The sequence below is a fragment of the Aspergillus versicolor genome (genome assembly GCF_001890125.1).
Source record: "Aspergillus versicolor CBS 583.65 unplaced genomic scaffold ASPVEscaffold_11, whole genome shotgun sequence".
NCBI lineage: Eukaryota > Fungi > Ascomycota > Eurotiomycetes > Eurotiales > Aspergillaceae > Aspergillus > Aspergillus versicolor.
The window spans coordinates 165,341-192,247 of record NW_024467534.1 but is presented as its reverse complement, the minus strand read 5'-3'; the positions used below and the strand labels follow the sequence as shown (position 1 = coordinate 192,247).

The window sequence follows — 26,907 nt, the reverse complement described above, 5'->3', positions numbered from 1 at the left end:
TTCTGCCTACTGACACGATTTAAAGACGTCATTCCGCTCAGCAAAACTGCGTGATGGGGCTGTGCTGCAGCATTGTATTTTGTCGCTGCACAGCCTCGCGAGCATTCTCTACAGTACCATGTAGTACAGCGGATACCCCGATGATTATAGACGGTATGGAACTATTCAGCACTGTTCGAAGCTGCAGTGGACCCCAGGTGGTTTGACGCTCCATTGTAACCATTAACCATTCCCTATACGAGACTGGCAGCTCGGCAAAGTGCTCACGATCAGCGGGTCTCAGCTGAAAAGATCCCCGCCAGATCGTCATGCCATCATAGCCTTTCCTCCAAATTAACGTTACCTAAAATCGAGTCTTTATCTCCGTTGCTCAGCCAGTACAGCTTCGACAGGTATTTGGCTAAAAACACCTATCAACCCCAACAGCGCCATGGGCGGCCGAAGCCAAGATCTCTGGCTGTCCGCCATGGACAAGCTGGATGACGCTGATAAGCAACGTCTCATCACATTTGGCGATATCACCAGCCCCAGCCAGCGACTCGACGTGCTCGACGGATTTGGGCAGACGACGCGGGAAGCCTACGAGATATGTGTTCGTAAACGATGGTCTTTCAAATTACCCGGAGAACAGGGAAAGAGGATCATCGTGCGCGACCTCATCGGAAAGATCACGCACTGGCTCGAGGTGTTTAAGGGCATCGGAGACCAGGCTGTCAACTTCGATCCGGCATTTGCTGCGCTTCCTTGGGCAGGGGCACGGTTCTTGCTGCAGGTTTGTCTGTCTCCCTGGATATAGGAGCTTTATTGTTAACGCTTGAACAGATAGCGATCAATGACTTTGCAAAATTCGATTTCGTTGTCGAGGCCGCAGAGAGGATATCAAGGATGACTTCTCGCTATAGGATTATTGAAAAGCTGTATTTGCGACGTGCCTCTGAAGCCACTGGGCAGCTGGAGCAGGCCTTGGTCACACTTTATGCTACGACGCTCACGTATCTAGCCAAGGCAAAACGATATTTCGAGGAGAATACTGCCCTTCGTATCTTGCATAGTGGGCTTCTGGCTAAGAGTGACCTCCATGACCTGCTGAATAAACTGGAAAGCCATGAGAAGGAAGCAGACCGCTGCACCCTCTTGGTCGAGGCAGAAGTGAACAAGGACGCTGCAGCTCAGATTGCAGACCTTTCACTGGAAATAAAACAAATATCGGCTTTGAGGGAGGCACTGGTCAGGATAGACCGGCCTATCTTGAACATGTCGCATCAGCTGGACAGGGTGGAAGATCATCTTGACAGTATGCCCATCTCTCCAATTACAGAGGATCGCTAAATGACTGGTCAGACTTACAACGAAGGGAAATACTCGACTGGATATCGTCGCAGCGATACGGGGACTACCACCGGGCTATCAAAGACAGAGTCCTGGAGGGAACTTGCGGCTGGATCGTTCAGCATCCTGAATTCATGAAATGGAATGCTGACAGCACAAGCTCGCTTCTCTGGCTACATGGTACACAAGGAGTTGGAAAGAGCTGCTTGACCTCTGTAATTATCGAGGACTGTATGCAGTTTGCTCGCCTGGATCGAAGCTGTGCCCTGGCTTACTTCTACTGCTCGCGCAATACATCGGAGCCCCAACGGGCAGATCCCCAGAGGATACTGGCATGTATTGCGCGTCAGCTCTCCAGCGCCTCTCCTGACCATCCCATTGCCCCCGCGACGCTTGCATTGTATGACAGGTTGCGTTCGGTCGATGGATCTAGAGAAGTCTTGACTATGTCTGAGCTCGTTGAGCTCATCCTTGAGCTCACGAACCTTTATTCGAGAACTACTGTCATATTGGACGCGCTGGACGAGTGCGATCCGGAGACAAGATGGAAACTAGTCGATGCACTGAATGATATCGTGGCTGATTCCACTGGCCTCGTCAAGGTGTTCATTAGCTCTCGCGAAGAAGGCGACTTGCGATTATCGATCCAGGACCATACTGGCGTCCAGATGACAGCTTTGGAGAATAACAAAGATATCCAGAAGTTTGTCGAGATCGAAGCAGAGAGAATGGTTAGCAAAAGACAGATACTCGGTCGTGTCAAGCAGCCCTCCACGAAAGAGGACCTCAAACAGCTGATAAAACAAGATGTTGTTTCCAAGGCGAACGGAATGTAAGTCCTCTGGCTCGGCAATTTGCCATTAAAGAAGCTAATGAGACAGGTTCCGATGGGCCGAATTGCAGCTGGCAAGCCTTCGAGGGATTCAGTTCGAAAAGGACATCCGATATGAGCTGTCCCGTATCCCTCGCGACTTGGATATTCTGTACGAGGACCTCTATCAGAAGGCATTTGGCTGCGCCAAAGGCACAGCTCGAGCCGTAATGCAAAATGCTCTGAAGTGGCTGCTATGTTCTCGAAGTACTCTCCCCCAAAAGGATTTCCTAAAGGCTATCACGACATTCCTAGATGTCGATGCTGATGAATTCGACGAAGACCTTATCTTGGACCTTCTGAGCAACTTTGTCGTCAGCTATACGACCGAGTCAGGCGTGGAGAGCTTTCAATTCGCCCACCTGTCAGTCCGAGAGTTCCTGGAGGGGAAACCTGAATATAGCGTTCAAAGCAGTAATTCATTTGCTGCGGAGGTGTCTCTGCTCACATTGATCGGGTGTTCTGGGTCTCCCAACGCTAGTCGGTTCATTCAAGAGCTAGGGCTTGATACTTCGACTTTCATACCCTTTTCAGATGTCGAATCCCATGCAAGGGGCATCCACGACTATTGCATCAGGTTTTGGGGTGACCATTGTGATCTTGCTGGTGCAGACAATCGAGCAGAAGGCAGTAAACATCTGCATACCCTGCTGCATTATTTTCTGTTTGATGACTCCGATGAAAGCTGCCCTCTAAGTCGCTGGTGGCGGTCTTATCCTCGCTTTCTGAGTAGGAGGAGCCGGTCTAGCGCACATATGAGGCATTTCTTCGACGACCATGAGCGACCTTGCGACCGAGCCCTATACCTGGCCTGTTGCTATGGATTTGTCGAGATTGTTGCCATGGAAAGACATGAAGCATTCAATGCCCATTTGCAGACCGAGTGTGCCATGGCCGCAGCCACCCACCACCAGCATTCTGTTCTCAGGTCTCTTCTTGATCCCAAGAGCGACAGTCCTCTGCTCCAAGATGTGCTATCCCGGATGGTCGCACTGCGTGACGCCAACGGTGTCCGCGAATTCCTGCCACTGCTGGAGCCCTCAAAAGTGACCGTACACATGTTATCGCTGGCAGGGAGCCCGGAGGTTGTTTCAATGCTACTGGACCATAACAGGGGCCTTCAAGTCACTACAAAAATGGCCGAAAACTATGGTTGGGCCAATGATACCGTCAGCGCCTACCTTGCTCGCGCGCCAGACTTGGAGATCACGACGGGAATACTCCAGAACGCTGTTGGAAGCATGGATTTTGAGGCTTTCAAGCGTCTTGTTGACCGCGCGGACCCCGCGATCATTACCTGCCATGTTATCGCAGAGGCCGTGTTCAAGGAGCACTTAGGCCCGCACGTAATACCAATGACTGAGCTGCTCCTCGAGCGTGCGGGGAACATTGAAGTCACAGAGGATGCCATGATGCAGGCCGTCGCCAACAACAGAAACCCCAAGACGTTAAAGAAGCTTATTGAACGAGGCTGGCCCTTGAGTCCACACATTATTGAATTCTGTGCCCTGCAAGCGACCAAGGAGACATTCCAGGTTCTCTCCGAGGCCAGTTGTACAGAGATCTCACCTCGTCTGCTTGAGCTAGCCGCGGCCAATGTGGCAGACGGGGACACGATAGTCCAGCTTCTCATGGCCCTCTTAGATGGTACAGTCGATAACGAAACCTGGAGCAGGATGTTGGTTAGGTGTGCTCGCAATACTTCCCGAGGTTTGCAGACCATGGACATGCTCCTTCGCCTCAAACCAAACACGAAGGTCGTAGAGAAAGTGTTCCTGGCTGCCTTGGCCATGAACTGGGACGACCATGGCATGTTTAACCGCATCCTGGATGGCAATCGGGAATTGGAAATCACTGATAACGTTGTTCGATGCGCCTTGGAGCGGCTGAGGTACGATGAAGCCATCAGGAAGATCCTAGATCGTCATGGCTGTGCGATTATCTCCTGTGACATGATGCTCGGGGCAGTGCGTAACCGTCTATATGGAGACGAGATGACCAAGCTGCTGCTACATCGAGACAGTATGCTGGAGCAGCCCTCTGCAGAGGTTAGAACTGCAGTCATCTGCAACGATCATTCCGGCTATGAAATACTACAAATGCTTGAGCGCCGGTTTGGACAGTTTACGTTCACTGACGCAGACCTGAAAAGCGCCGCATCGGGGAGTCTTAAAATGTTGAAACTCGTTCTCAGTCGCTGTGGGATATCGCGTATTCCTGACTCCGTTTTGCAGGTTGCAGTATCCCGCGCGCACTTGGACGTCCTCAAACATCTCCTCCAGCTGTACGATGGTCCTATAACCCGTGAGATGGTGGTCGCGGCAGCCGGAAATGAAGGAAGTGGCGCCGAGAAGTTCAAACTCGTCTGGAACCTTGCGCCAGAGGTCAAGCCCTGTCCTGAGATGTTTATTGAAGCAGCAGCAAACTTATGGGATGACAATCTCAATCTCATAATGGATCGGGTTGAGGACGAAAGCTTATATCAGACTGTCCTGGATGCGGCCGTGAAGTCAAGCACCAGCTGTTACGCCATCGTGCGTACTTTTCTCGACAGAGGTGTCCCTATCCACATTTCCAGCCAGACGGTTATGGATGCCATGGGGTCAGGAAATGGCAGAATGCTATATCTTCTGTTGAATGACATGGCTGGGTTCAGGATAACGCAAGACATTGTTGACCTCGCTGTCAAGCGTGAAGACCTCGACTCCCTACTCATTCTATATAAGCAGGGCAGCTCTATGGAATTGGATTTACAAGGAGTGCAGCAGCGGGTGGCCAACTATTTGAAAACAGCCTGGTCGGAGGAGTTCGATATGCATGGTTAAGACGCCGATATGCAAGATGTTACGGCAATATCAAGCTGTGTTTGTATAGCATTATTAACCATAATAACCGTATTATTTAAAACTCAATCTTAGGCATGCTATTAACAATGGTGCCAATCCAACGTTATTAAACACGCGGCGAAAAGCACAAGAAAGGGAATTCATAAGATGATGGCGTATCAGACATTTCTATCGTCGTGCTTCTCGGTCTCAGGGTTGAAGCTGCTGTCTGAGGGCTCCTGATCTTCATCCTCTGAGCTTTCCTCTTCAACATTCTTCTTTCGCAGACTTTTTATCTTCCTTCCCAGTCGGTGCATCCCCCGGCTCAGAGGACGGTATACAAGCACGACTGGAGTCCCGACAAACTTCGCAATGGCGTGGAACCAAGGGTCAGGGAATATCCGCACAACAATTGCCCAGGGGAGGGAAATAGCGGCGACAAGAATGCAAATCGCCCACTGTTCACCGTAGATGCGTACAATGCTGAAGGCAGCACCGCCGAAGAATGCAATGACGATCTGGCAGCCAACCATGATACAGTTGATCCCGATGAAGAACCAGTTCCTGTGCAGACCGGCCAGGATATTGAATTTGTTGTCTAGACGCCGGTTGTTGAACTCGTTGAATATCTGCATCCAGACGAAGGTGTTGAAGACAATCGAGCGGCGGATGTCGTCTGGGTAGTCGAGGAATTGCTCCCTGGGGCCGAAGTGCAGGATTAGCGTTACGATCAGCTGAAATATGGACTGTCCGATTATCATCTTCCACATTGTGGTTGAAATCAGAGGGGCGCCGCCTTTGATGGGCTTGCGGTCGAGGATTTCTTCGGTGGGAGGGTCGGTTGCTAATGCGAGGGCAGCGAGAGAGTCCCTATACAGTCAGTATGCATTGCCAAAAAAAGTGGTAAGGACTTACATGATGAGATTAATCCACAGCAGCTGCACAGCCGTCAGGACAGAGCGCATTTCGGAGTCCGCCACGGAAGAGATGAATGTCAATAGAACGGCAGTGATATTGACGGTGATCTGGAACTGCAGGAACTTGCGTACGGCGTCGTTGACAGCTCGTCCCCACATCAGGGCTGTGAGAATACTTGCAAAGTTGTCGTCCATGAGAACAATAGCCGAAGCCTCCTTGGCCACTTCTGTGCCTGAAATACCCATGGAAAATCCGATATTGGCGGCCTTGAGTGCAGGGCCGTCGTTGGTGCCGTCGCCTGTTACTGCAACAATCTCTCCCAGTCCTCTTAACCTTGTAACTAAGATTCGCTTGTCTTCCGGTGATGAGCGGGCAAGGACCTGCAGTCTAGGTAGAACATCGTCGAATTCGGCATCTGACAGTGTTCGAAAGCGAGGCCCCTCCATAACTACTCCCCCAGTGTAGATGCCACAGTCAGTTGCAATGGCTTTGGCCGTTACCATGTTGTCTCCGGTGACCATGCGAACCGTCACCCCAGCATGATGACACTTTGCCACGGCCTCTGGGACACCAGGTCTGATAGGATCTTGAATGCCAACAACTCCCAGGAAAGCCATGTCGGCTAGTAAAAGACCAAGGTCTGCCTCGGACTCATCATCGGGGTTCAGTGCGTGTTTCGGTGGCCACTCTGCAAAGTCCCGCGAGACCAAGGCAATAGTGCGAAGTGATTGCTTTGCATAGTCTAGGATAACCTGTTCCAGCTTCTCACGTTCACCAGAACCGAGTTCAATCTGGCCTGTTGGCATCCAGAGAGATGTGCTATATCCCAGTAGGATCTCCGAAGCGCCCTTGACAAGGAATCTGTATGTCCCATTCGGCAGTTTGACGACAGCTCCCATGCATTTCCGGCCGGAATCAAAGGGCATCAACTGGACAACTGTCGAATTGGCCCGTTCCTCTGCGAGTGATCCCATCCCCAAGACATCCCGGGCAAACCCTAACAGTGCAGTCTCGGTCTTGGAGCCAACGAAGCCAGGCATACCGTTCTCTTCACCCTCGAAGGCAGTCGAATTGATTGCAACAGATTCGATAATTGCCCGTTTCTGTTCCGGTGTGAGTGAGCTTGCAAAGGCCGTTGAGCGTCGTTCCTTTCCAGTCTGGTTCTTGTCGTCAAAGTCGTCGTCTCCAAACGTTCCAGTCACGACTGTCATTTTATTTGTCGTGAGAGTTCCAGTTTTGTCAGAGCAGACTGTTGTTGCATTCCCCATTGTCTCGCATGATTTCAGCACTCGAACGAGGTTATTCAGTTTGACCATGCGCGTGGTTGCGAAGGCCAGTGCCAGAGTCACTGCCAGTGGAAGGCCTTCAGGAACAGCGACGACGATGACTGTAATAGCAACAATCAGGATGTCGATAACTTGTGATGCTTTTTCCGTGCTAGTGCGAGGATTGTCCGAAAGCGTTCCTAGAAAGCGAAATAGCAAGATAAAAAATAGAAAGATGGCAGAACTGGCTCCCAGTTTAGCAATAGCACCGGCTAATCGATCCAGCTTCTTCTGCAATGGCGTCGCCTCCATGTCCTGACGCATGGCCATTAAGATCTTTCCATAGCTCGAGTTGACGCCCACGGAGGTGACAAGGCATGTGCCAACGCCCTCTAGCACTTTGCTACCAGAGATGATGAACGGGTCCATGTCTTGCTGTTTACTGTGTCCCTGCTCCAGTAGACGAAGAGCCTGGTCTGCCCCGGTCTTCTTCAGCTGGTCTGATTCACCAGTGGCAGACGACTCGTCACATTTGACATTATGTCCGTCGATATAAACGCCGTCGACTGGCACCAGATCTCCAGGCTCCAAGTGAAGAATGTCGCCAACCAATATATCATGAACCGATATCCTCAGAGACTTGCCTGATCGAACCACGGTCACTTCACGGTCCTCCTTTTTCTTGTTGAGTTTGACGAACGCGCGCTCCTTCTGATAGTCGTTCAACGAGCCCACCATGACCACAATCACAATTGCAACGCAGATCGCACATCCCTCGACCCAGTTCAGTGGCATTCCAGAGCCCGGCTCGTGCTCAACTCCAAATGTCTCATATAATCCCAGTGCCAATGAAATTGCTGCCGCTGCGGTCAGCAAGATCAGCACCTTGTCGTTGTAGGCCAGCCACATCAGTTTCCATAACGGCGTCGCTTTCTTCTCGGGGAGAACGTTCTGTTTAAAGACGCGGATCCGCTCAGTAAAGCCATTCCCTGATGACCCTGCACCAGCAGTATGCGTCCCATCAGCTGCCGATTCCTCCGTCAGACCCGTGCTCAGATCCGTGTGAAGCCCATTTGCGAGTCCAGACAATCCCCCCAGTGCAAGTAAAGCCGCCAGCGACTTCGGATTCAGCAGTTTATTCAGTTGCCCCGGCGAGTACGCGAACGGGTTATTGTCGACCTGGAAATCCGCCTCTGTCCCTGGGTCTGGCCGCAGCGCCTCACCCTGCTCGTCCGCTGAAAAGACACTCGGCGCTTCGCTTGACGATGGCTTGCCTTTCTCCTTTGGAACCTCGAGCCCGGCGCTGCTGGCTGCCATTGTGCTGCCGCTCATCGCTCGATCGCGACCGGTATACTCGCTGTCCACCGCCGTTAGATTGCTCAGCGATCGCTCGCGGGACGTCGCATCGGGATTCTGAATCTCGACATCGGGCGAGTTTGTCGCTGGCTCCTGCAGTAAACTTTGTCAGTAGATGCGCATTCGAGGAACGATTTGAACGACGCGGCGAGAGACAACAACCTCGACAGTGATGGCTGGCACAGACATCTCGTTCAAATACAAGTACAGGCGGCTCAGCCGGAATTCCCATTGGAGACACGATTGACAGGCCTGAAAGCGAGACCCTGGATTGGTTTAAAGGGTTTGCTAGTATTGCACAGCCCCAATGTCATCCGCATTAGGGTTCTCGATTGGCCGGCCAAGGACGCCCAGCAGTCAAGGGGCGCGGATGAATGCCCGCTCCTGCAGTCTCAGGGTCTTGGGGGATGTATCTTTATCACGCCTTGAAAGACACGATCGGCGTCATCTCATCCCAAGTGTCATCCCATGCAGTGCGGAGGTCGTCCTCGCACAAGCCCTTGTCCCGGCATGCGAGCGGCGTTCGTCCCGCCATCAGGGTCGATGCTCCGCTGGACTTCTCTCGGCGCCGCGCTTTCTCGTGCTCGGTATACACTCTTACAGGATCCGCTGACTCCGTCTTCGGAGGCATTGCGCGGTGCGGGTTCTCGCCGGGTCTTGGACGTCTTGGACTTGACAATACGTGGAGCTCTTGCTCAGGGTCCAGCAGCTGCAAGCCAAGCAGATCAGCTTCCTCACTTCTCACGCTTGGCTGTTATTCCGAACTCTTCTAGGCGAAATCGTTGATTGGACTACGCTGAGCGACTTGCGTGATTATCGTATCTACTCCACTCGTCGTATTGTCTTGCCCGTTCCGCAGCCGCTCTCTTCCATGGAAAGGGCAACAGTGGTGCGTTACAGGGCATAACCGGGTCTCTACAGAGAAGGCTGTGCTCACAATGAAGGCTTTAATGACTCTAAGACACCAGACAAAATGAGTCTGATACGCCCACATTCCCCAATATCTCCCCACGTGGTCTGCAGGTCATTCATATTAGAGCCAAGAGATCGACGACCAGCCGGCGCATATTCCGCTTTAGTCGAAGAATCCAGACTCGTGTTTTAGTAACCGCTGACTCGTTTCAGACTGATCGGATCAGTCGGCTTGCTTCTCAGCGTTGTCGATGTCAGCAACGCTGCAACTGGGCGCCTCAAACCCAGAGTTGTTCCTGCAGGACGAAAATCAGTCTCGCGCCCAGTGGCAGCCTGATAGCCTGGCAGGTCTCGTAGGTACAAGAAGCAACCCTCCCACTGTCGATCGTTTCATATATCTCCAGGTGCTCTGCCTTTCGGTGGTTACAAGGGCGGGCGATGTCGCGGTTCAAGGCGGATTCTCGACCGTTTCCAAGCCTTGTTTTCTGGAAGACACCGTCCTCATGCATGAGTGATAAGCGTGAGACTAACCCCAGAAGCCTCTCGCCAAGGTTCGATGGTGCAAAAGGTTTTGGTTGAGAGTACAGCATGCCGCAGCACTGCCAGCATACACTGAGACAATGTCACCGTCGCACCCATGTGCGACGGAATGCAAATGGCATTTGCCATCTAAGGTTTGTCTTACAGCCTGTGCAGCTTACGGTCGCTGATTCGGATTCAGAAACAAAGACAATCTGCCTGTCTTCGATGCGTCCTGGTATATTAATTCTTCCCTCTGCCCGGTGACGGCAGTCTGCACTATCTGATACAGTCGCCACCACTTGATTCACATTTTGACACTTGCAAGCAGATCTTTCACTCCCCTGGCAATGGCGAGCAAAATGGTCAGGCGAGACTGGCCATTTGACTGAGATGTCGGGTTGGCATTGTGGCAGTGCAGCGGGGTCTAGAGCACGACCACTCAATGAAAGACGCTCTCTCTGCATTTCCCAAATCCAATATTTCAGCTCTTTCTCTGCGTCTGCGTCAGCCTCGCCATTCGAAGGTCTGTGTCTGCGGGGTGTTTGCTTCTTTGCCTTCTGCTGTGAGATTCGTGGCCTCGCTAAATGCCGCACGCACTACACTGCCAGCCTCGCGCGTCATCTTTGGCTTAGGATCGAGATTGAGACATTTGTTCCATCGCCATGAATGAGAGGGCTAAGCAGCTGCGGTTATGAATGTGCCTCGGACGTCTGCGGAGTCAGGGCAGTCGCAGCCTGCAATGGGGGGAGAGACGGGGTCTGGCAGGGGGAGGACAGTGACAACGGCGTGCGAGAGATGTCGAAGGAGAAAGATCCGCTGCGATGGCGAGACTCCATGTGCGACGTGTCGGCGCTTTCGCATCAGCTGTGTCCGGATCCAGAAGAACGATACCCAGGCGCTGGAGCAGCGAGTGCGCCAGCTCGAGGCCCAGATCGCTGACTTCAACACCCAGAATCACGGTCATAGTCATGGCTCTGGCCCAGTTGGGCTTCCTAGTCCTCAGGCTTGGTCGCCTGATGTTCAATTCAATGTCGACTTTGGCTCTCCAGGACCGGCAGTAGCGATGGACCAGACATTCAGCCAGTTCCATCCCGGCAGCCCGTCGCCATTGGAAATCCCGAGCATCCAGGTTGTCGACTACGCGGATTCGATGTCGCCAGTATCCCCAGTCTCGCTGTCTCCTTCTCCAATGCTCCGTCCACTGGCCCCGGCAAGGCCAAATCCAATATCGGACGGCCTCGGCACTGGGCTGCGGCCACCGAGCGCCGGTGCTGCTGTCTCCCCTCCACCAACTGCCATTTCATCTCCACACCATGGGCTCATGCCGTATCTGTCTCCGAGGAGTCTTCCAGGACCGTCGAGGTCTCGCAGCTCCTCTATTTCATCATTAGGTCTTGATACGGACTGGGCATCCGCGCCAGATCTCTCCGTCTACGGCCTGACAGACACCGAGCTGGAACCCGGTATATTCGAAATACCCTCGACGCCTGAAACGGAAACGCTGCAGGCGCCGACAAGATTCGAGGCCGAGACCCTGATCGATAAGTTCTTTCTCCAGATGCAGATGGCAGCCTACCCTCTGGCCCACTATCCGCTTGACCGATCCAAGCTGCTCGAGTTCCTCAATATCATTCACCAACAGGTGCCACCACTCGATGCAGTCCATGACTGGAGCTGCTCGGAATCGATGGCTCGATTTCACGTATACATGGCTATGGCGGTTTGTCTAAGGATGGAGAAGGACGGCAGGAGCAGCACGTTGAATCTACTCCAGAAGTGCTATAAACTGGCGCTGCGTGAGACTCAGGAGCCTTCGTTCTGGAAACAGGCTTTTGCGCAGGAGGCTGCAGTGCTGTTTCTGTTATTTGCGCAGGTCAGTGCTCAGGAATATCCATAGACTAGGTTCTGGACGACTTATGATATCAATATACCCATTTTCTGTATATCGAGGCGTAACTTGTATTTGCCACCTGCGTCTGAAGTCGAATCTGGCCTCCATTATTTACCCTATTCTCGTAATACAACTCAATCATACGTAGTGACCCTTCCTTACATAGTCGATATACATCAAGTAATATCATTCAGCACAGCTAGTACTACTGGTTAAAATCAACAACTATCCTCCCAGCAACCAGTCCCTTTCGCAGCTTATCCACAGCCTCAGGCAGGCGATCAATAGGATAAACCTCACAGATCTGCCTCAGCTTCCCCCTGCGCGCAAAGTCCAGCGCCCTCGTCGTATCATGCCTACTACCAACGAGCGTCCCCTGGATCCTCGTGTTCTTAAACAGAAGCAAATTCGGGTCCACCGGAATCGTCATGGACCCAGCAGGCGCAATCCCAATGCACATCACAACACCACCAACCCGCTGCCCCAGATACGCAAGCGCAGTAGGATACGCCGCCTGCGCAGTGACAAACACCCCATGCCCGCCAATTCCATCCGCGGCCTCGACCACGGCTGCCGCGGCGTCGGGGACAGCTTTGAAGTCGACAAAGGCCTCAGCGCCCATTTTCATCGCGAGCGCGCGCTTCTCTTCGCCCGTGTCTACCACGATGGGGCGCATCCCCATCGCCTGTGCGAGCTGCACACCTTGGATTCCTACGCCGCCGCCTCCGCCGGGGAATACGGCCCAGTCGCCTGGTTGGAGCCGGGACTCTGTCAGGGACCGGTAGATGGTGGATGCGCTGCACATTACCGGTGCGGCGACCTCGTCGGGGATGCCGTCGGGGATGGGCGTGGCGTAATGGGCCGGTGATACGATGTATTGTTGGTACGTGCCTGGGTTGAACTCGTTCAATTACAAGTCAGTGAGGTGGTGGGGAGGTGATTACCAGGGACCATGAGGCCTGTATGGACGACGCCTGCGCAGTATGTCTCCTTGTCGCTCCAGCATGATGGGCATGTCCCGCATGTGTCCATGATGGGCTTGATCCCTGCGCGGTCGCCGAGTTTGAAGGTCTTGACGTTTGCGCCGGTTTGGACTACGATTCCGGCGCCTTCGTGGCCGGGGGAGCACACGCCGAATGTGGCCATTGATATGCCTGGTTCTCTTAGTTGTGTCTGGAATACGTGGCGGGGTGGGATTACCTAGGTCGTCCAGCATATAGTGCAGGTCCGACTGGCAAAGGCCGGTTACGTTGAGCTTGATCAGGATATCATCCGGGCCTAGATGGTTTAGAACTTGCCGGTACGAACAAAACTTGGTATAGGGATTACCTGGCGTGGGTACTGGAACCTGGGCGACCTTGACCTTGAAGTTAGGGCCGGCGTCCTCGATAATGCCGGCCTTGCAGTGTGTGGGGATCTCGAATACGGGAGCAGCAGAGCCCATGTTGAAAGTAAATACAAGTAGGATTAAACGTAAACGGCTGCGAGAGTGCTCTGCAGCGTGGTCGCTCTATATAGGCCGGCTATACAGCATCCGAGGTTCCCCTCCTCCAACCCCTCCTCCTCTCCCCTCTCCCCAACTTATGCATCGGTCCGCCCCTCTCTTTGTGCAACTTGGTACATAGGAGCCAGGGCTGAGCCAGTCATGTCCTGGTCAGATATGCGGATCCATAATCACCCAGCGGACGGTGGCTATCACCGCGCCCGCCATCAGCACCGTCAATATACCTGCCCCCACTCGGTCCGCCACGCTGATATTCCGAGTCACCATGTCTGGCAGCGACTGTCGGGGGTTCTCCGATCCTGCTGCTGGGTTTCCTTTACTGATCCCCCCGTCCTCTCGGGTGACCGGTGCATCTATCCTGTGGATCAGCGTGGACTGTATCACGTCCAGCGCCGCCATCTCCAACCCGATGTCCAGGGGCTGTTTGGTGTACTTCTGGTCTGTCCACTTTAGCCCGCATGAAGTGTTTCTCGGTCCTCCTGCACATGTCTTCGCAGCGGCGCTTGCTGAAGCGCGCAGCTTTGGCATTATCATGTCGTAAGTGAACGGGGCAAGCTGCGTCGATGCCGCCATCCAGCGGGCGAGGTATCCTTTGAATGATCGCTGGTCCACCTTGCAGGTGTCCACTGGCTCGCACGCTCGCTCGTATAGGACGTCCTTGGGCTTATCGGTGAAGAAGACGTCTGCAGCTTTGAGGATGCCTTCTGTTCGTTCTTTCCACCTCGGATCCCCGTCCGTCTGGATCGTTAGTATTGGAACCAAAAGCCACTGGGAGACATACAAAGTTATACATCGCGGCAGCACCGAGCAGGTATACGCCGGAGTTATACGTCCACTGCACGCGGTCCATCTTGGTGCAGTTGTCTCCGGAATCGGCTCCGTCGTAGAACAGGTAGTCGTGCGTCATGAACCCGACATCCTGTGTCCAGTCGAATATCTTGGTCGCCCAGTCGGCATACGTTTGGTTCCCTGTGTATCTTGCGAGTCGTGCGGCGAGGTTGAAGAAGCACCCGTTTGATATGGTGTTTTTATATGAATAGCCTAACGATTCATGTCAGCTCGAGGTTAACGCTGTAGACTCAGTTAAGTATACCCCCGTTCCAGGCGAATATCTGCCACCGCAGCCCTCCGCCGCAGTGCTCATCGTCCCATCGGCTGGCCTGAGTGTTGAACGTTGCCTGGGCCATCGCCAGCCAGTCCGGTCCATCGCCTGGGGGTTGGGGAAAGTTCCTCTCTGCCGCCGACATCGCTGCGAATGCCCAAAACCCCTGGTCGTCGTTCCCCTCCGTTCTTGTCTGATTCGACGGCATAAATGCGCCGTTGTTACCTGCTTGGTGGACGAGACCCTGAGTCGTGATCTCGTTCCACTGGTCGTCTCCTGTGTAGGCCCAGTAGTCGATCAGTGCGTTGAACATCGCCCCAGCCTCCCACCAGTAGTACGGGTCTGGCAAATTTCCTGGCACATCGCCTGGTTTGTATCCCGTATAGTACGAGACCATATTCTTCGCGATTGTCTGGCATGCTTCCTTCACGGAGGCTGCGACTCTTAGCTGCCGTCAACAATTACCGGGGTAAAAGCCTTACCAATATCATCCAGCTTCATTTCGATCGCCTGGACCGGAACCAGGGATATTAACAGCAGCTGCCATAGTATCTTCATTGTGCCTGGTCCACGACGGATGCATGAGGGTCGAGGCCAGGTGTGAAGAGCGAGAGGCAGAGAACAGCGCGACCAAGGGGTGCGATCGGTTATATGATTTCATTGTTGATGTCAGGCCACTGGCATTCCTCGATGGGAATGTTGGACCGGAGACTCATTCCACATGGTTGCTGAGAGTTAATGTCTGAATGAGTCCTGCGTTGTCCGAGCGAGGGCTGTGCCTGTCGTCCTGCATTCCCACCCCTGGCCAGGACCTTCTGGGCACCGTCTCCTTCCAATCACATTTAATACTCGCTCTGCTTCCTGGATCGCCTTCTCTCCCTTTTCCGATCCTTTTTTTTTTCAGGAACGCGATCTGGGTGACGATTAACCGTGATTAATCTCATACTCCCGTAGATCCAGTCACCACCGACGCCAAACTCAATAATCCTGAAGGCCTGGCTGCAATAAAGTATCAGAAAACCTTGATGCTGAATTCTATTGCTCCTTCAGAAATTTTCGTCATCCAAGTCAAGTCGGTCTACGTGCTGATGGCAGAGGCGTGACGGTGCTGTCGGATACGAATACAAGCTGCAGGACCATTAAGACTGTATGCAGTATTAGTGCAATAGTGCATTCTATAGCATGAATGCCAGTCTATAGTCGTACAGACCAAATTAGCGTCTTGGGTTGCGCCTGCAGTTCGCTGTTCTCATCGCAGCATCCTCCTTCCACATCCTCAGTCAACATACTCTGTCCAGCACAACATGGCTCTACTAATTCTTTTCTATTTTCTGGGCATCGCCATGGCCCTGCAATACACTGGTGACCGCTTTACTATACCCGGCTGGAATATCCAGTCAACGCGCCATGTACAGGGCAACTCCACCGAGCTGTCTCTCCCCGGGGCAGACGTCTCGTCATGGTATCGCATCGGCCACAGGGCTACAGTCCTCGGTGGACTCGTTGAAGCTGGCGTCTACAATGAATCTGACCTCTTCTACTCCAACCATCTTTCTAACCTCAACGAGTCAGAGTTTCACGTCCCATGGCTATACCGCGAAGAATTCTCGGTCCCCCCGTTGGCTGCAGACCAGCGCCTCATACTTGACATCCACGGGGTCAGTTCCAAGGCTGATATATTCGTGAACGGTCAGCAGGTTGTCTCCCGAGATATCCAGAATGGCGCCTATGCCGGTCGGTCGTACGACATCACGGCTCTCGTTCACGCCGGTGTCAACGCCCTGCTCATCCAGGCATATCCAACGGACTATCTGAAGGACCTTGCTGTCGGCTGGGCAGACTGGAGCCCGTATCCCCCTGACATGGGTATGGGTGTCTGGAGAGCTGTTGAGCTCAAACTCATTGGGCCTGTCTCGATTTCGCCTCCCCGAGTTACCACCAACTTTAGCCATGAGACGCAGGAACCTCTCGCAGTCAGCATCACAATCAAGACGGATCTCGCAAACTACGGGACGCAAGCCCAGGATGCTACAGTACGCGGTGTAATTCGTCTGCCCGATACTCCGCTGGACATCGCTCTCTTTGAGCGTGTGAAGCTGCCGCCGCGTTCGAATTCAATTATCACCCTGAATGCAGTTCTTGGACCCGCGCAGGTCAAGGTCTGGTGGCCGGCTGCTTGGGGGTCACAGCCTTTATATCAGGTCCAGCTGGCTGTGTCGCTGCCGACAAACGCTCTGTCCGACCAGAGTGCACCCACGAACTTCGCCCTCCGCAGTGTCGGGTCCTCGCTCAATGCCCATGGCGAGAATGAGTTTACGGTGAATGGCCACCCTTTTCACGTTCGTGGCGCTGGTTACGCTCCAGACCTGTTTCTGCGGTTTGATCTTCAGCGTCTCGAGGCGATATTTCGCTATACGCTCGATATGGGGCTCAACACAATCCGGCTGGAAGGCAAGCAAGAGCATCCGGAGCTGTATCACCTCGCAGACCGTATGGGCATAATGTTAATTGCTGGATGGGAATGTTGTGACAAGTGGGAGGGCTGGACCTACAATGAAGATGCCCAAGGTGTCAAATGGCGCGACGAAGACTACGACATTGGATATGCCTCGATGCTCCACGAAGCCGAGATGATGCAGCCACATCCTTCCATGCTTGCATTCCTTGTTGGCTCCGACTACTGGCCCGACGAACGTGCGACAACAAGGTTCTTGAGTGCCCTTCGTCGGATGAACTGGCCAAACCCTGTCATTGCCTCAGCTAGCAGCCGTGGTCATCCCAGTCAACTCCCACCCTCGGGGATGAAGATGGAAGGTCCCTACGCGTGGGTCCCTCCGAACTACTGGTATGGCAGCGAGGTTGGTGCAGCCTTTGGCTTCGGTTCTGAGCAAGGCGCCGGTGTTGGCACGCCTGAGCTCAGTAGCCTACACCGGTTCCTATCATCTACCGATCTAGAAACCCTCTGGACCAATGCAAGCGCTGGGCACTATCATCTGTCACCCAAAGGAAGTGTTTTCCATAACCGAACGATCTACAATAAGGCGCTGGTGGAACGATACGGCCGACCGAGTGGCCTAGAAGATTATGTGCTGAAAGCCCAGATCATGGACTATGAAGCAACACGGGCAGAGTTCGAAGCTTTTGCAGCACGACAGAATGCATCTCATCCAGCGACCGGTGTAATATACTGGATGCTCAACAGTGCGTGGCCTAGTCTACACTGGCAGCTTTTCGACTACTATCTTCGACCAGCAGGCGCATATTTCGGAGCCAAGGTTGGAGCACGGCAAGAGCATGTTGTATTAGACTATGGGTCAAACACTGTTTACCTCGTTAATCACTCGTTGCGGTCTAAAGGTGTACGTCGTGTCACGGCAGACCTCATTGATACCAATGGGCAGACGCTGGTCCATCGCGAAGTGACGGACGAAACAGCACCAACCTCCTCCAAGGAAGTCATGTCAATTCCTGAAATTGCAAAACTCAAGCTAGACGACGTCGCCTTCTTGCGCTTGGTTCTCTCCGATGGCTTTAACACGACTCTCAGTCGGAATGTCTACTGGGTAACCGCACATGTTGATGCCCTCGACTGGGACGCATCAAACTGGTACACAACTCCAGTGGCATCGTATGCGAACTATACAGCTTTGAGTAATCTGCCCCCCGCTACAGTGAAGACGAGTGTCGCTGTACTCGGCCGACCGACGCCTACCTTGACCTATATAGAAGTTCACCTGGAGAACACGGGCAATACTCCAGCGTTCTTTCTGCGACTGACTGCGCAGGATCCGAATGGCGAGGAACTGGCTCCGGTCTTTTGGTCTGATAATTACGTTACTCTCTTTCCCCAGGAACAACTCCGGTTGGTCGTGGAGGTCCGCCAGAGTGCAGGCTGGGTGGTGAAGATGGCCGGGGGGAATGTCGCAGAGAGCACTATTGGCAGTGGGTAGCTAGCCAATCTATACACTTATTCACTGGCATTAGCATAGTAATATTAAACATATTCCAGAATCATGGAACCGCATAAAATAGTTATCCTTAAGCATATATAGATAGTGAGTCATCGCCCCACCGCGGGGTTCAGCTCTTTCCGCGGGAAACAACATCTTTGCTCTTTACAACCCCTCAAAATGGCACAGACTGCAGTATCAGACATCTTGAGATCGACCTCCTTGGACTTGGCACCCTATGAGGACCTCTACAGGTACTTCCATGCCCACCCAGAACTGTCGCTGCAAGAGGAATCCACATCGCAAACAATCGCCGCCAAGTTATCCGAACTAAATGCCTTCGACATCCACGCCAACATCGGCGGCTTCGGTCTCGCCGGCGTCCTCAGAAACGGACCCGGCAAAACCGTCCTCCTCCGGGCAGACATGGACGCCCTCCCAGTGAAAGAAATCACCGGCCTGCCCTACGCCAGCACCGTCACAATGCGCGATGCCGACGGCGTAGAGAAGCCCGTCATGCACGCCTGCGGCCACGATATGCATATTACCTGTCTCCTCGCGGCAGCAGAGAAACTAGTCCACCTCCGCAACAGCTGGTCAGGAACCCTCATCGTCCTCTTCCAGCCGAACGAGGAGCGCGGCGCCGGCGCCCAGGCTATGGTCGATGATGGCCTGTATGATAAGATCCCTATCCCGGACTATGCCTTTGGGCAGCATGTTATGCGCCTGCGCGCCGGTACGATCGGCTCCCGCTTCGGCACTATCATGGCTGCGGCGGATAGTATGAAGATTACGGTCTTTGGGCGTGGTGGGCATGGTTCGCTGCCGCATCATACGATTGACCCTGTCCTGCTGGCGGCGCATATTGTTGTCAGGCTGCAGGGGATTGTCAGTCGTGAGGTGGATCCGTCGGACTTGGGTGTTTTGACGGTGGGGAGTCTGCAGGCTGGGCAGACGGAGAATATCATTGCGGACCGTGCGGATATCGGGATTGATTTCCGCAGTGTGAAGCTTGAGACCCGAGAGAAGATTATTGCGTCTGTGAAGAGGATTGTGGAGGCTGAATGTCTGGCGAGTGGATCGCCGAAGAAGCCCATTTTCACGCCCACAAGGCGCTTTCCGCCAACGGTTAATGAGCATGCGCTGGCGGCGAGGCTGGACAAGGAGTTTGGGGAGTATTTTGGGGAGGCGTTTGATGGGGATACCCCGAGGACGAATGTGAGTGAGGACTTCTCGACGCTCGCAACGTGTCGGGATATCCCGTGCAGTTTTTGGTTTCTGGGGGGGGTTGATGAGCAGCTTTGGGATGAGGCGACGGTCAAGGGGACGACGGAGGAAATTGCTGGCAATCATTCTGCGCTGTTTGCCCCGGTCATCCAGCCGACGATGGGCGTTGGGGTGGATGCCTTGTGTGTTGCTGCTTTGAGCTATCTGAGTTGATATCGTTTAATACAAGCCAATTATACTGGCAATCAAGGTTGGAGCTCTACGTCAATTGGCTGTAGTACTCCTATTCCAAGCATTAATATGCGTCATTCTGAATCTTGATGAAGGGTCTATAAGTCCATCATCCGCTAGTTTTAACTGGTTAGCTAAACTATATTTGACATCGCCATTCTGTATTTAGTATAGTCTGTATTTAGGGCTTGTCAGTTATAAGTACCACCGAAGAAACAAGGGATCACGGAGTCCACTTGCTTCACTGGAACTCCTGTCTTTGTTCGATAAACTACCGGCTATGAAGCAGTATCGACTACTGCAGGTATCACTATTAGTATTTCATGAAGACTTGGTTGTAAAGCTTTTTCTTTTCCATCCTCACAATACCCGAACAGGATGACAATGTGTAAATATATATCTGCGGCACAACATATTATCTTCTAGTACATAACCAAAAGATATAACAACCTAAAATGCCATATCTATGCTGTAATAGTTAAACCCATCCAATATAATTGCATGGCACTGCACTGTCCTCAATATATAACCGCATGACGTATTGACGATCTCTAGCTTAAAACGCCATCCCCGCACTCATCGCCCCCAACTTGCTTCATCTCAACGATATTGGAAATCAAACCTGTATTCGATACAATAGACAACATGCGCGGCCTCGAAGAGAGCACTGAGACGATCAGGCGCGTCAGCCACGACGCCAGAGAGCGCGTTTACCGTGCGTGGGAGGGTTTCATCGACTTCGCAGCCCGCGACAACGTCCTCGAAGTCGCGTTGGGTTTGATGTAGAGATCCCTTATTTGTTTCTTTATTTTCTACGGATAGGCTGCGGTTTGAAGTATATATTGTATTATGGACTAATAGATGTAGCATCGCGCAGTCCTTCACGAGCGTCGTCAACTCGTTTATTTCGGATATCGTTCTCCCCATCGTATCGCTTCTGCCGTTTATCATGAGGAATATGGATGAGAAGTTTGCGATTTTGTCCAAGGGCCCGAATTGCGATGAAGAGAATGGGTATAACACCCTGGAGCAGGCGCGGGACGACGGGGCTCTTGTTCTGGCATATGGGTGCGTTTTGTTCATGTTCTGAAGGCTGAAATTACAAAGATTAACAGGCTACAGTATATTCCTGGAAAGGGCTATCAATTTTCTAGGCATCAGCTTGACCTTGTATGCGTTGGCGCAGCTGTACATGGTGGTCTCGCATGATAAGATCATTAAGCGGCAGATCAAGTGTAAGTACTGCCTCAAGTGGATCAGTGACAAGGTGAGTTCATGTTGGGTCTGCTACTGGTTCTGCTATGTTTTGAAATTGGTAATATCGACGTTCTAGGCGCTACGATGTGCAAACTGTTCGACTTGGCAGGATGGGAGGGAGGACTGAATGCATATGATGTTTATGTTATGATATGATGTTACGACGTGATTATGGGGGGGATAAATGCTATTATTATGTAGAAGCCGGGATTGGATGTGTTCATATACTGCATCAGGTAGTTAGCAGGGCGAGCCGACAGTCGCCACATGTCCGTCTGATAACAATGACAAACCAGCGAAACCGTTGGGATTCTGACGGGGTCTGCCGGACCATGTGAAGACACTTATCCGACGACTCGTACCGGATGCTGGCGATGGAATGTTCTTTCGAATGTTGAGGCCTGTGGCATGACCACGCTAGTCTAAAAGAGGAAACCTGTGCGAGTCGAGATGCCAGGAGTATCGACAACAACACTGAGTGACCTCGGGCATAGAACCACAATGGTTCATCTGATATCAAACCCCGTCCCAACAAAACCCGAAAGACAAACCCTGGTGCCTGGGGGATCGGCTGCAGCGTTCATGCGAGGTTCCCCATGCAGTATCCATCAATTGGCGAAGCTACAGCACGTTACAACGTGCCAAAGCCCACCATGGCCGAGACAACCCGATGTTGACCCATGCCAGGCACCAGACAATCGCCCTGATGTCGGGTTTGCAATTACACTCGGATATCTGGAAGTGCTTGATACATCCCGGAAGGTAGATCTCAAGCGTTCGCATAGCGCGTAGACGACGCTCAACAGGCTCAGTAAACAAGAGTCACGTAATGGCCGTTGAATATACCGAATGTTAAGCGCCAGTTACCCGCCGGTTGGACCCGTGGACCCTATTGCCCGGTCCACGAACAAACAGTAGTCTAGAAGTCCACCGCGTTGTCCATCAATGGGCGAATCTCAGGATTGAGTCATCGAGGCTGCGCCATTCGTCGAGGTCGCGTCTCGATAGGCAGCTGCAATTGACAGAGAGATAGAGAATAGAACAGGCTACCGCATTTCTCGGCTAAGAGATTGTAGATGCTGGCGAGCTGGTGCATGCACGAGGAGTGTGATGTTGTATACGATGACTCAGCCATGTGTAGCACAATCACAACACCAGATCTGGTGGAAGTCAACGACACCAGCTCATCCTCACCACCTCCCCGGGATTGTTTTGATTAGGAGTACAAATCAATCGCGGGGTGCGCAATTTGGTCCAGCCTTTCCGCTTCTGTCCAACTCCAACCTGTTATCGATTCATCACTCGTCAAGCAACCGGCAGATCGACGCATCTTGGTAGATCTCGATAACCCAGGGGTCGGGCAGGGACGTTTCAATCTCGGTTCGCGCAGCTTCAGGCACCTGCCAGAGCCTTCCGTTTGTGGGTTGCTTCGGACTGATGAGAAATCTTCACAGAGCGCGCCGAGGCGACGTCAATGCCCTTCATGTCGCCCACCGGGATCACAGGCCATTCTCCCGTCGAAGCCGATTCGGTATCGTCAATTTAAGGCCCGATGCCATCTATCGAGTGCGCAGGACGAGGATAATGAGGATAACGAATTAACGAGGACAACGGGTTGAGTGCTCTGGCCTGGAGGTTGCGTCTGGGGCGGCTTGCGGGGTGAGAGACCGAGGAAGGACGACGTTGAGATAACCCGCGGCAAGAGGCCATGTCAACGCTGTGGCGACGTGCGCTATACGAAACGGGCGACCTCTGCGAGTCTGGAGCGATGGCTGATTTCATCGTGTTCGCCCTAATTTCCCCTCTAACCAGTTTTGTGGGCCACCAGGCACCCTCTTTGGAGGATCTGCACAGCCTGCGGGGATTGGTGGTGCTCTCCTTCACGCTCACTGGGACAGTTCTTTGGTGACCCAGCAAACCACTCTTGCAATGAATATCACATGCGACCAAATCCCACCCGACGTTGGGGCAATCTGATATTCACTGGGGCTCTGGGTCGCGGGTATAAAATTCCCCCCAGTTCCCACATCCAACTCGAGTCGCCTAGACCTACGACAACTCACACAAAACCCTTTGTCCATAATGAGTGTTCAACGCAACCCCAAGGACTCGATGAAGTCGACCTGGCGAAGGTCAGACAAAAGTCAGTGGGGTTTCCATCACTGGCTGTACGAAATTTTCGACATCCATCCCGTCGTTCTTGATAAGGACGTCCCGGTCCACGAAAAGACCGAAAAGGTGCCCTACCTGCCTGAGTATCAGCAGCACCGATGGGTGATTACCCACGCCATCATTCCGCTCCTTATTCACCATGTCTACACCTCCTATACCGGCAAGAACCTGACCGCGCTCGGCGCCGTCATCTTCTACAGCCTTGCTTTCAAGATGATTGCAATCCACGAGCTGCATGTACTGCGCCGCGTCGGCCATCAGACGGGCTTCCTCGACGGCGACACCCATGAGCGTGATGGAGTACCAGACGTGGGAGTCGCAAAGGTCGCCCGCTCCCTGCTCTCAACCTCGACTTTCCGACCAATCTTCACCGTGTTTCTGGCATACCGGCAGAGCCAGGCGCCTTCCTCGATCAACTGGTGGTGGCTGCCTGTGGAGGCTGGTTTATATGGAATCATCCTCGACTTCTGGTTCTACTGGTACCACCGTCTGATGCACGAAGTTGGTGGACTCTGGAAATACCACCGAACCCACCACCTGACAAAGCACCCCAACCCGCTCCTTACCCTGTACGCCGATCTCGAGCAGGAGCTGTTCGACATTGCCGGTATCCCGCTGATGACCTACTTCTCGATGAAGTTGATGGGCATGCCGATGGGATTCTACGAGTGGTGGATTTGTCACATGTACGTGGTCTGGGCCGAGCTGGCTGGCCATAGTGGATTGCGCATCGTGGCAATTCCCCCCAACACCTTCAGCTGGGCGCTGCGACTCGTCAACGCCGAGCTCATTATCGAAGACCACGACCTGCACCACCGCCACGGATGGAAGTCGAGTGGGAACTACGGCAAGCAGACGCGGCTGTGGGACCGACTCTTCGGTACCTGCAAAGACCGCATCGAGTGCCCACCGGAGAACATTGACTATGTGAACAAGGCGTACCTGCCTTGGTTCTAGATGTACTCGTTACTGAGTTGTTATGATTTATGTAAATACCCCTGTTGAATACCATGTCCCTCGTTTGGTTATCATTTTCTCGAGTCCCTGAGTGTATCCGTGAACGTAGAACTGCCGAGGATGAACTAGTCCATTTCGGGAAGGTGTTGCGAGACCCTCGGTGAATCACAACTTCATCATCAAATCAACAAACCGCGTTCAATGGAGATTTCTCGGCTTATTGTTGGCTCTTGCGATGTCATCCATCCTTTTCCATTGATGTAAGCAATGTTATCCCGACCTTATCCCTGGCCAAGCAATCTTCGGCATCCGACCAATGTCGGTCGGCGAACCCCGCGTTGTTCGTATCTGCATAAGTGGGTGCATAACACATGCACAAATGCCTAATAGACCGATATCCTCGTCTTGACTGGTCCTGACTGCTCGGAGATGCTGGATTGGTATCAAAACCGAGTGTAGACGTTACTCTGCCCGATGTCTGTGTAACCTGCGATAAATCGCCGATGGGACGTATATAATCACACAGGTAGGCACCGGTCTTGTTTCTTGTTTCGTGTAAACATCTAACAATGGACTGGCAGCAGAAAGCACAGCGCAAACGAGACGAACTCACGGCCAAAATACCCCCAGAATGGCGGGTTAAGCCTGAGCTGCTGGAAAAGGCTTCGTCGCAGGACAATATCCTTGATATTCCCCGCCAAACCGGTATCCTGACGGAGCGTGAGCTCGACATAACAGAGACCCCAGATGCTACTGCTTTACTTGCACGCCTTAGGACCGGCGAGGTCAGCGCCTACGATGTCGCAAAAGCATTTTGCAAACGGGCGGCTATTGCTCACCAGCTAACGCGCTGTCTGACGGAGATATTCTTCGATCAGGCCCTCGAGCGCGCGAAGGAACTGGACCGTCAATATGCGGAAACTGGTGTGCTTACTGGGCCTCTCCATGGGATTCCTATTAGTTTGAAGGACTCTTTCAATGTTATCGGGGTTCAGTCTACGCTCGGCTATGTTTCGTTCCTGGACCGACCTGCACTGACATTCAACAGTCCCATGGTGAATATCCTGATTGAGGCTGGCGCAGTTATGTACGTGAAGACTCACCTGCCCCAAACTATGATGACTGCCGACTCCCATACGAATGTCTTTGGTCGGACTCGCAATCCGTACGGACGCAATTTGACGGCCGGGGGTAGCTGCGGGGGCGAGGGTGCTCTGATAGCAATGCGTGGCTCTATTCTGGGAGCTGGAACTGATGTTGGGGGTTCGCTCCGCATTCCCTCGCTGTGCTGCGGCACTCGGGGATTTAAACCTTCTGTTGGGAGACTTCCATTTGCCGGTCAGACACCTCCTGGACGGGTTGGCCTTGCGGGTGGAATCGCAGTCAGCACCGGACCGCTTTGCAACTCTGTGCGCGATGCAGACTTGTTTTTCAGAACGGTCGTCTCGTCTCATCCGGAGAATTTGGACGACAACTCCCTTGGATTCCCGTATATCGAGCCACCGAAGTTAGAATCGCCGCTGACTATCGGAGTCTTGCCGGAGGATCCGGCATTTCCTCTCCACCCTTGTATGCAGCGAACTATAGCCGCCGCCACCCGCAAGCTTGCCGCGTCTGGCCATCGAATTGTAAATCTTCCTGCAGATGAGATTCCGTCTCTGGCAGATGCTTGCGACTTGGCCTTCCGCTTCTTCAATATGGATCCGGACCGCACCCCGTTGCGCAATGTGTCCAACGGAGGAGAACCGTGCATTCCGTCGCTCGGTATGATATACAATGTCGAAGGAACCGATCCCGAGCCCACCTTGCGCGAGCTGTATGATTTGAACATCGCCAAGGCACAAGTTGCCACGAAGATGCGGCAGGCCTGGTTGAAGAGCGGCGTTGATGTGGTCTTGGCCCCTGGCTACCAAAGCTGCGCGCCTCTCAACGATACGTATGGCAAGATTATCTACACGGTTATCTGGAATATGGTAGATGTACGCGCTCCATCCGGTTTGAAGATTTTAAAGAGATATGCTGAACTATGCAGTACCCTGCTTGTGTAATCCCATTCGGACACGCGAATCGGGCTGCTGATGCTGAGTTTGTGCGCGACGTGGCGTATACTCCTGAATGTAGGTTTACTCCTTATTCATGATTCAGAATGCTGATAGTGCTAGACAACCCCGAGGAGGTCGAAGGAGCACCCTGCCATCTGCAGTTGGTTGGGAGGCGGCTGAAGGATGAAGTCTTACTCCAGCATGCGAAAGTAGTCGAGAAGGTGCTGACCGAGTAGGCTAAAAGGCCGAAATTCCGGAATACCGGCAAGGATTTACCATATTAGTCTGCAGGAACGGATTACTTTAATAAAACTGTTTTGGATATCCCGCCCTTGTTCAGGGGTATAAGTTCGCTTCGGCTGGTTCGATTGTTCCCTTTTCTCTGCCAACACCCTATACGTGTTACACAGAGTCTGCTTTTAATGCAAGGGGGGAGCAATAAATGAACCAGCAGTTACTCCAATTCAAGCGTCCAAGACTCTTGGGTCGTAGCACCCCGCGAGAGCCAGAGAGAATGCGATCTACAGCCAAGGCGGAGGAAGGCACAACAGCCTTATCCCATCGGGTTCTTCCTTT

At 52.9% G+C, this 26,907-nt stretch overlaps 8 protein-coding genes across 8 annotated transcripts; 6 read left to right on the top strand and 2 right to left on the bottom strand.

Annotated features, from left to right (window-relative positions):
* The first annotated feature begins 1 nt into the window (after window position 1).
* On the top strand, window positions 2-5,261 carry ASPVEDRAFT_327326 (uncharacterized protein). Its single transcript, XM_040810639.1, has 4 exons — window positions 2-772; window positions 823-1,294; window positions 1,342-2,161; window positions 2,211-5,261. The coding sequence occupies exons 1-4, from the start codon at window positions 431-433 to the stop codon at window positions 5,023-5,025; spliced, it is 4,449 nt and encodes a 1,482-aa protein (XP_040672277.1). The 5' UTR covers window positions 2-430; the 3' UTR covers window positions 5,026-5,261.
* On the bottom strand, window positions 5,081-8,794 carry ASPVEDRAFT_45886 (uncharacterized protein). Its single transcript, XM_040813413.1, has 3 exons — window positions 8,727-8,794; window positions 5,941-8,657; window positions 5,081-5,895 (listed from the first exon to the last, which is right to left on the bottom strand). Exons 1-3 carry the CDS (start codon window positions 8,751-8,753, stop codon window positions 5,205-5,207), a joined length of 3,435 nt encoding a protein of 1,144 aa, XP_040672276.1. The 5' UTR covers window positions 8,754-8,794; the 3' UTR covers window positions 5,081-5,204.
* Window positions 8,795-10,689: 1,895 nt separating this feature from the next.
* ASPVEDRAFT_140479 (uncharacterized protein) lies at window positions 10,690-11,783 on the top strand (the record flags this gene model as incomplete). Its single annotated transcript, XM_040807660.1, has 2 exons — window positions 10,690-11,640; window positions 11,673-11,783. 2 exons carry the CDS (start codon window positions 10,690-10,692, stop codon window positions 11,781-11,783), a joined length of 1,062 nt encoding a protein of 353 aa, XP_040672275.1.
* A 311-nt stretch (window positions 11,784-12,094) lies between these two features.
* Window positions 12,095-15,104, bottom strand: ASPVEDRAFT_65200 (uncharacterized protein; the record flags this gene model as incomplete). Its single annotated transcript, XM_040815780.1, has 9 exons — window positions 14,978-15,104; window positions 14,487-14,930; window positions 14,175-14,434; window positions 13,628-14,131; window positions 13,219-13,381; window positions 13,090-13,167; window positions 12,834-13,043; window positions 12,688-12,780; window positions 12,095-12,657 (listed from the first exon to the last, which is right to left on the bottom strand). Exons 1-9 carry the CDS (start codon window positions 15,051-15,053, stop codon window positions 12,095-12,097), a joined length of 2,391 nt encoding a protein of 796 aa, XP_040672274.1. The 5' UTR covers window positions 15,054-15,104.
* A 734-nt stretch (window positions 15,105-15,838) lies between these two features.
* ASPVEDRAFT_56129 (uncharacterized protein) lies at window positions 15,839-19,885 on the top strand (the record flags this gene model as incomplete). Its single annotated transcript, XM_040815168.1, has 2 exons — window positions 15,839-18,307; window positions 18,635-19,885. 2 exons carry the CDS (start codon window positions 15,839-15,841, stop codon window positions 19,883-19,885), a joined length of 3,720 nt encoding a protein of 1,239 aa, XP_040672273.1.
* A 663-nt stretch (window positions 19,886-20,548) lies between these two features.
* On the top strand, window positions 20,549-21,287 carry ASPVEDRAFT_140593 (MscL family protein; the record flags this gene model as incomplete). The annotated part of the gene is made up of 4 exons (XM_040807669.1): window positions 20,549-20,685; window positions 20,771-20,971; window positions 21,026-21,170; window positions 21,237-21,287. The coding sequence occupies 4 exons, from the start codon at window positions 20,549-20,551 to the stop codon at window positions 21,285-21,287; spliced, it is 534 nt and encodes a 177-aa protein (XP_040672272.1).
* A 1,955-nt stretch (window positions 21,288-23,242) lies between these two features.
* On the top strand, window positions 23,243-24,289 carry ASPVEDRAFT_140856 (sterol desaturase family protein; the record flags this gene model as incomplete). Its single annotated transcript, XM_040807690.1, has 1 exon — window positions 23,243-24,289. One exon carries the CDS (start codon window positions 23,243-23,245, stop codon window positions 24,287-24,289), a length of 1,047 nt encoding a protein of 348 aa, XP_040672271.1.
* Window positions 24,290-24,858: 569 nt separating this feature from the next.
* ASPVEDRAFT_200507 (uncharacterized protein) lies at window positions 24,859-26,863 on the top strand (the record flags this gene model as incomplete). Its single annotated transcript, XM_040809319.1, has 3 exons — window positions 24,859-26,268; window positions 26,322-26,406; window positions 26,452-26,863. The coding sequence occupies 3 exons, from the start codon at window positions 24,859-24,861 to the stop codon at window positions 26,565-26,567; spliced, it is 1,611 nt and encodes a 536-aa protein (XP_040672270.1). The 3' UTR covers window positions 26,568-26,863.
* Window positions 26,864-26,907: the final 44 nt, after the last annotated feature.

Bases quoted from the DNA above. Each gene is read 5' to 3' on its own strand.
- ASPVEDRAFT_327326 (XM_040810639.1), top strand. From the start codon at position 431: ATGGGCGGCCGAAGCCAAGATCTCTGGCTGTCCGCCATGGACAAGCTG. The intron at 773-822 runs GTTTGTCTGTCT...ACGCTTGAACAG, and splicing joins GGGCACGGTTCTTGCTGCAG to ATAGCGATCAATGACTTTGC. The intron at 1,295-1,341 runs GTATGCCCATCT...ATGACTGGTCAG, and splicing joins GGTGGAAGATCATCTTGACA to ACTTACAACGAAGGGAAATA.
- ASPVEDRAFT_45886 (XM_040813413.1), bottom strand. From the start codon at position 8,753: ATGTCTGTGCCAGCCATCACTGTCGAG. The intron at 8,658-8,726 runs GTTGTTGTCTCT...AGTTTACTGCAG, and splicing joins TGCCAGCCATCACTGTCGAG to GAGCCAGCGACAAACTCGCC. The intron at 5,896-5,940 runs GTAAGTCCTTAC...CTGACTGTATAG, and splicing joins CTGTGGATTAATCTCATCAT to GGACTCTCTCGCTGCCCTCG.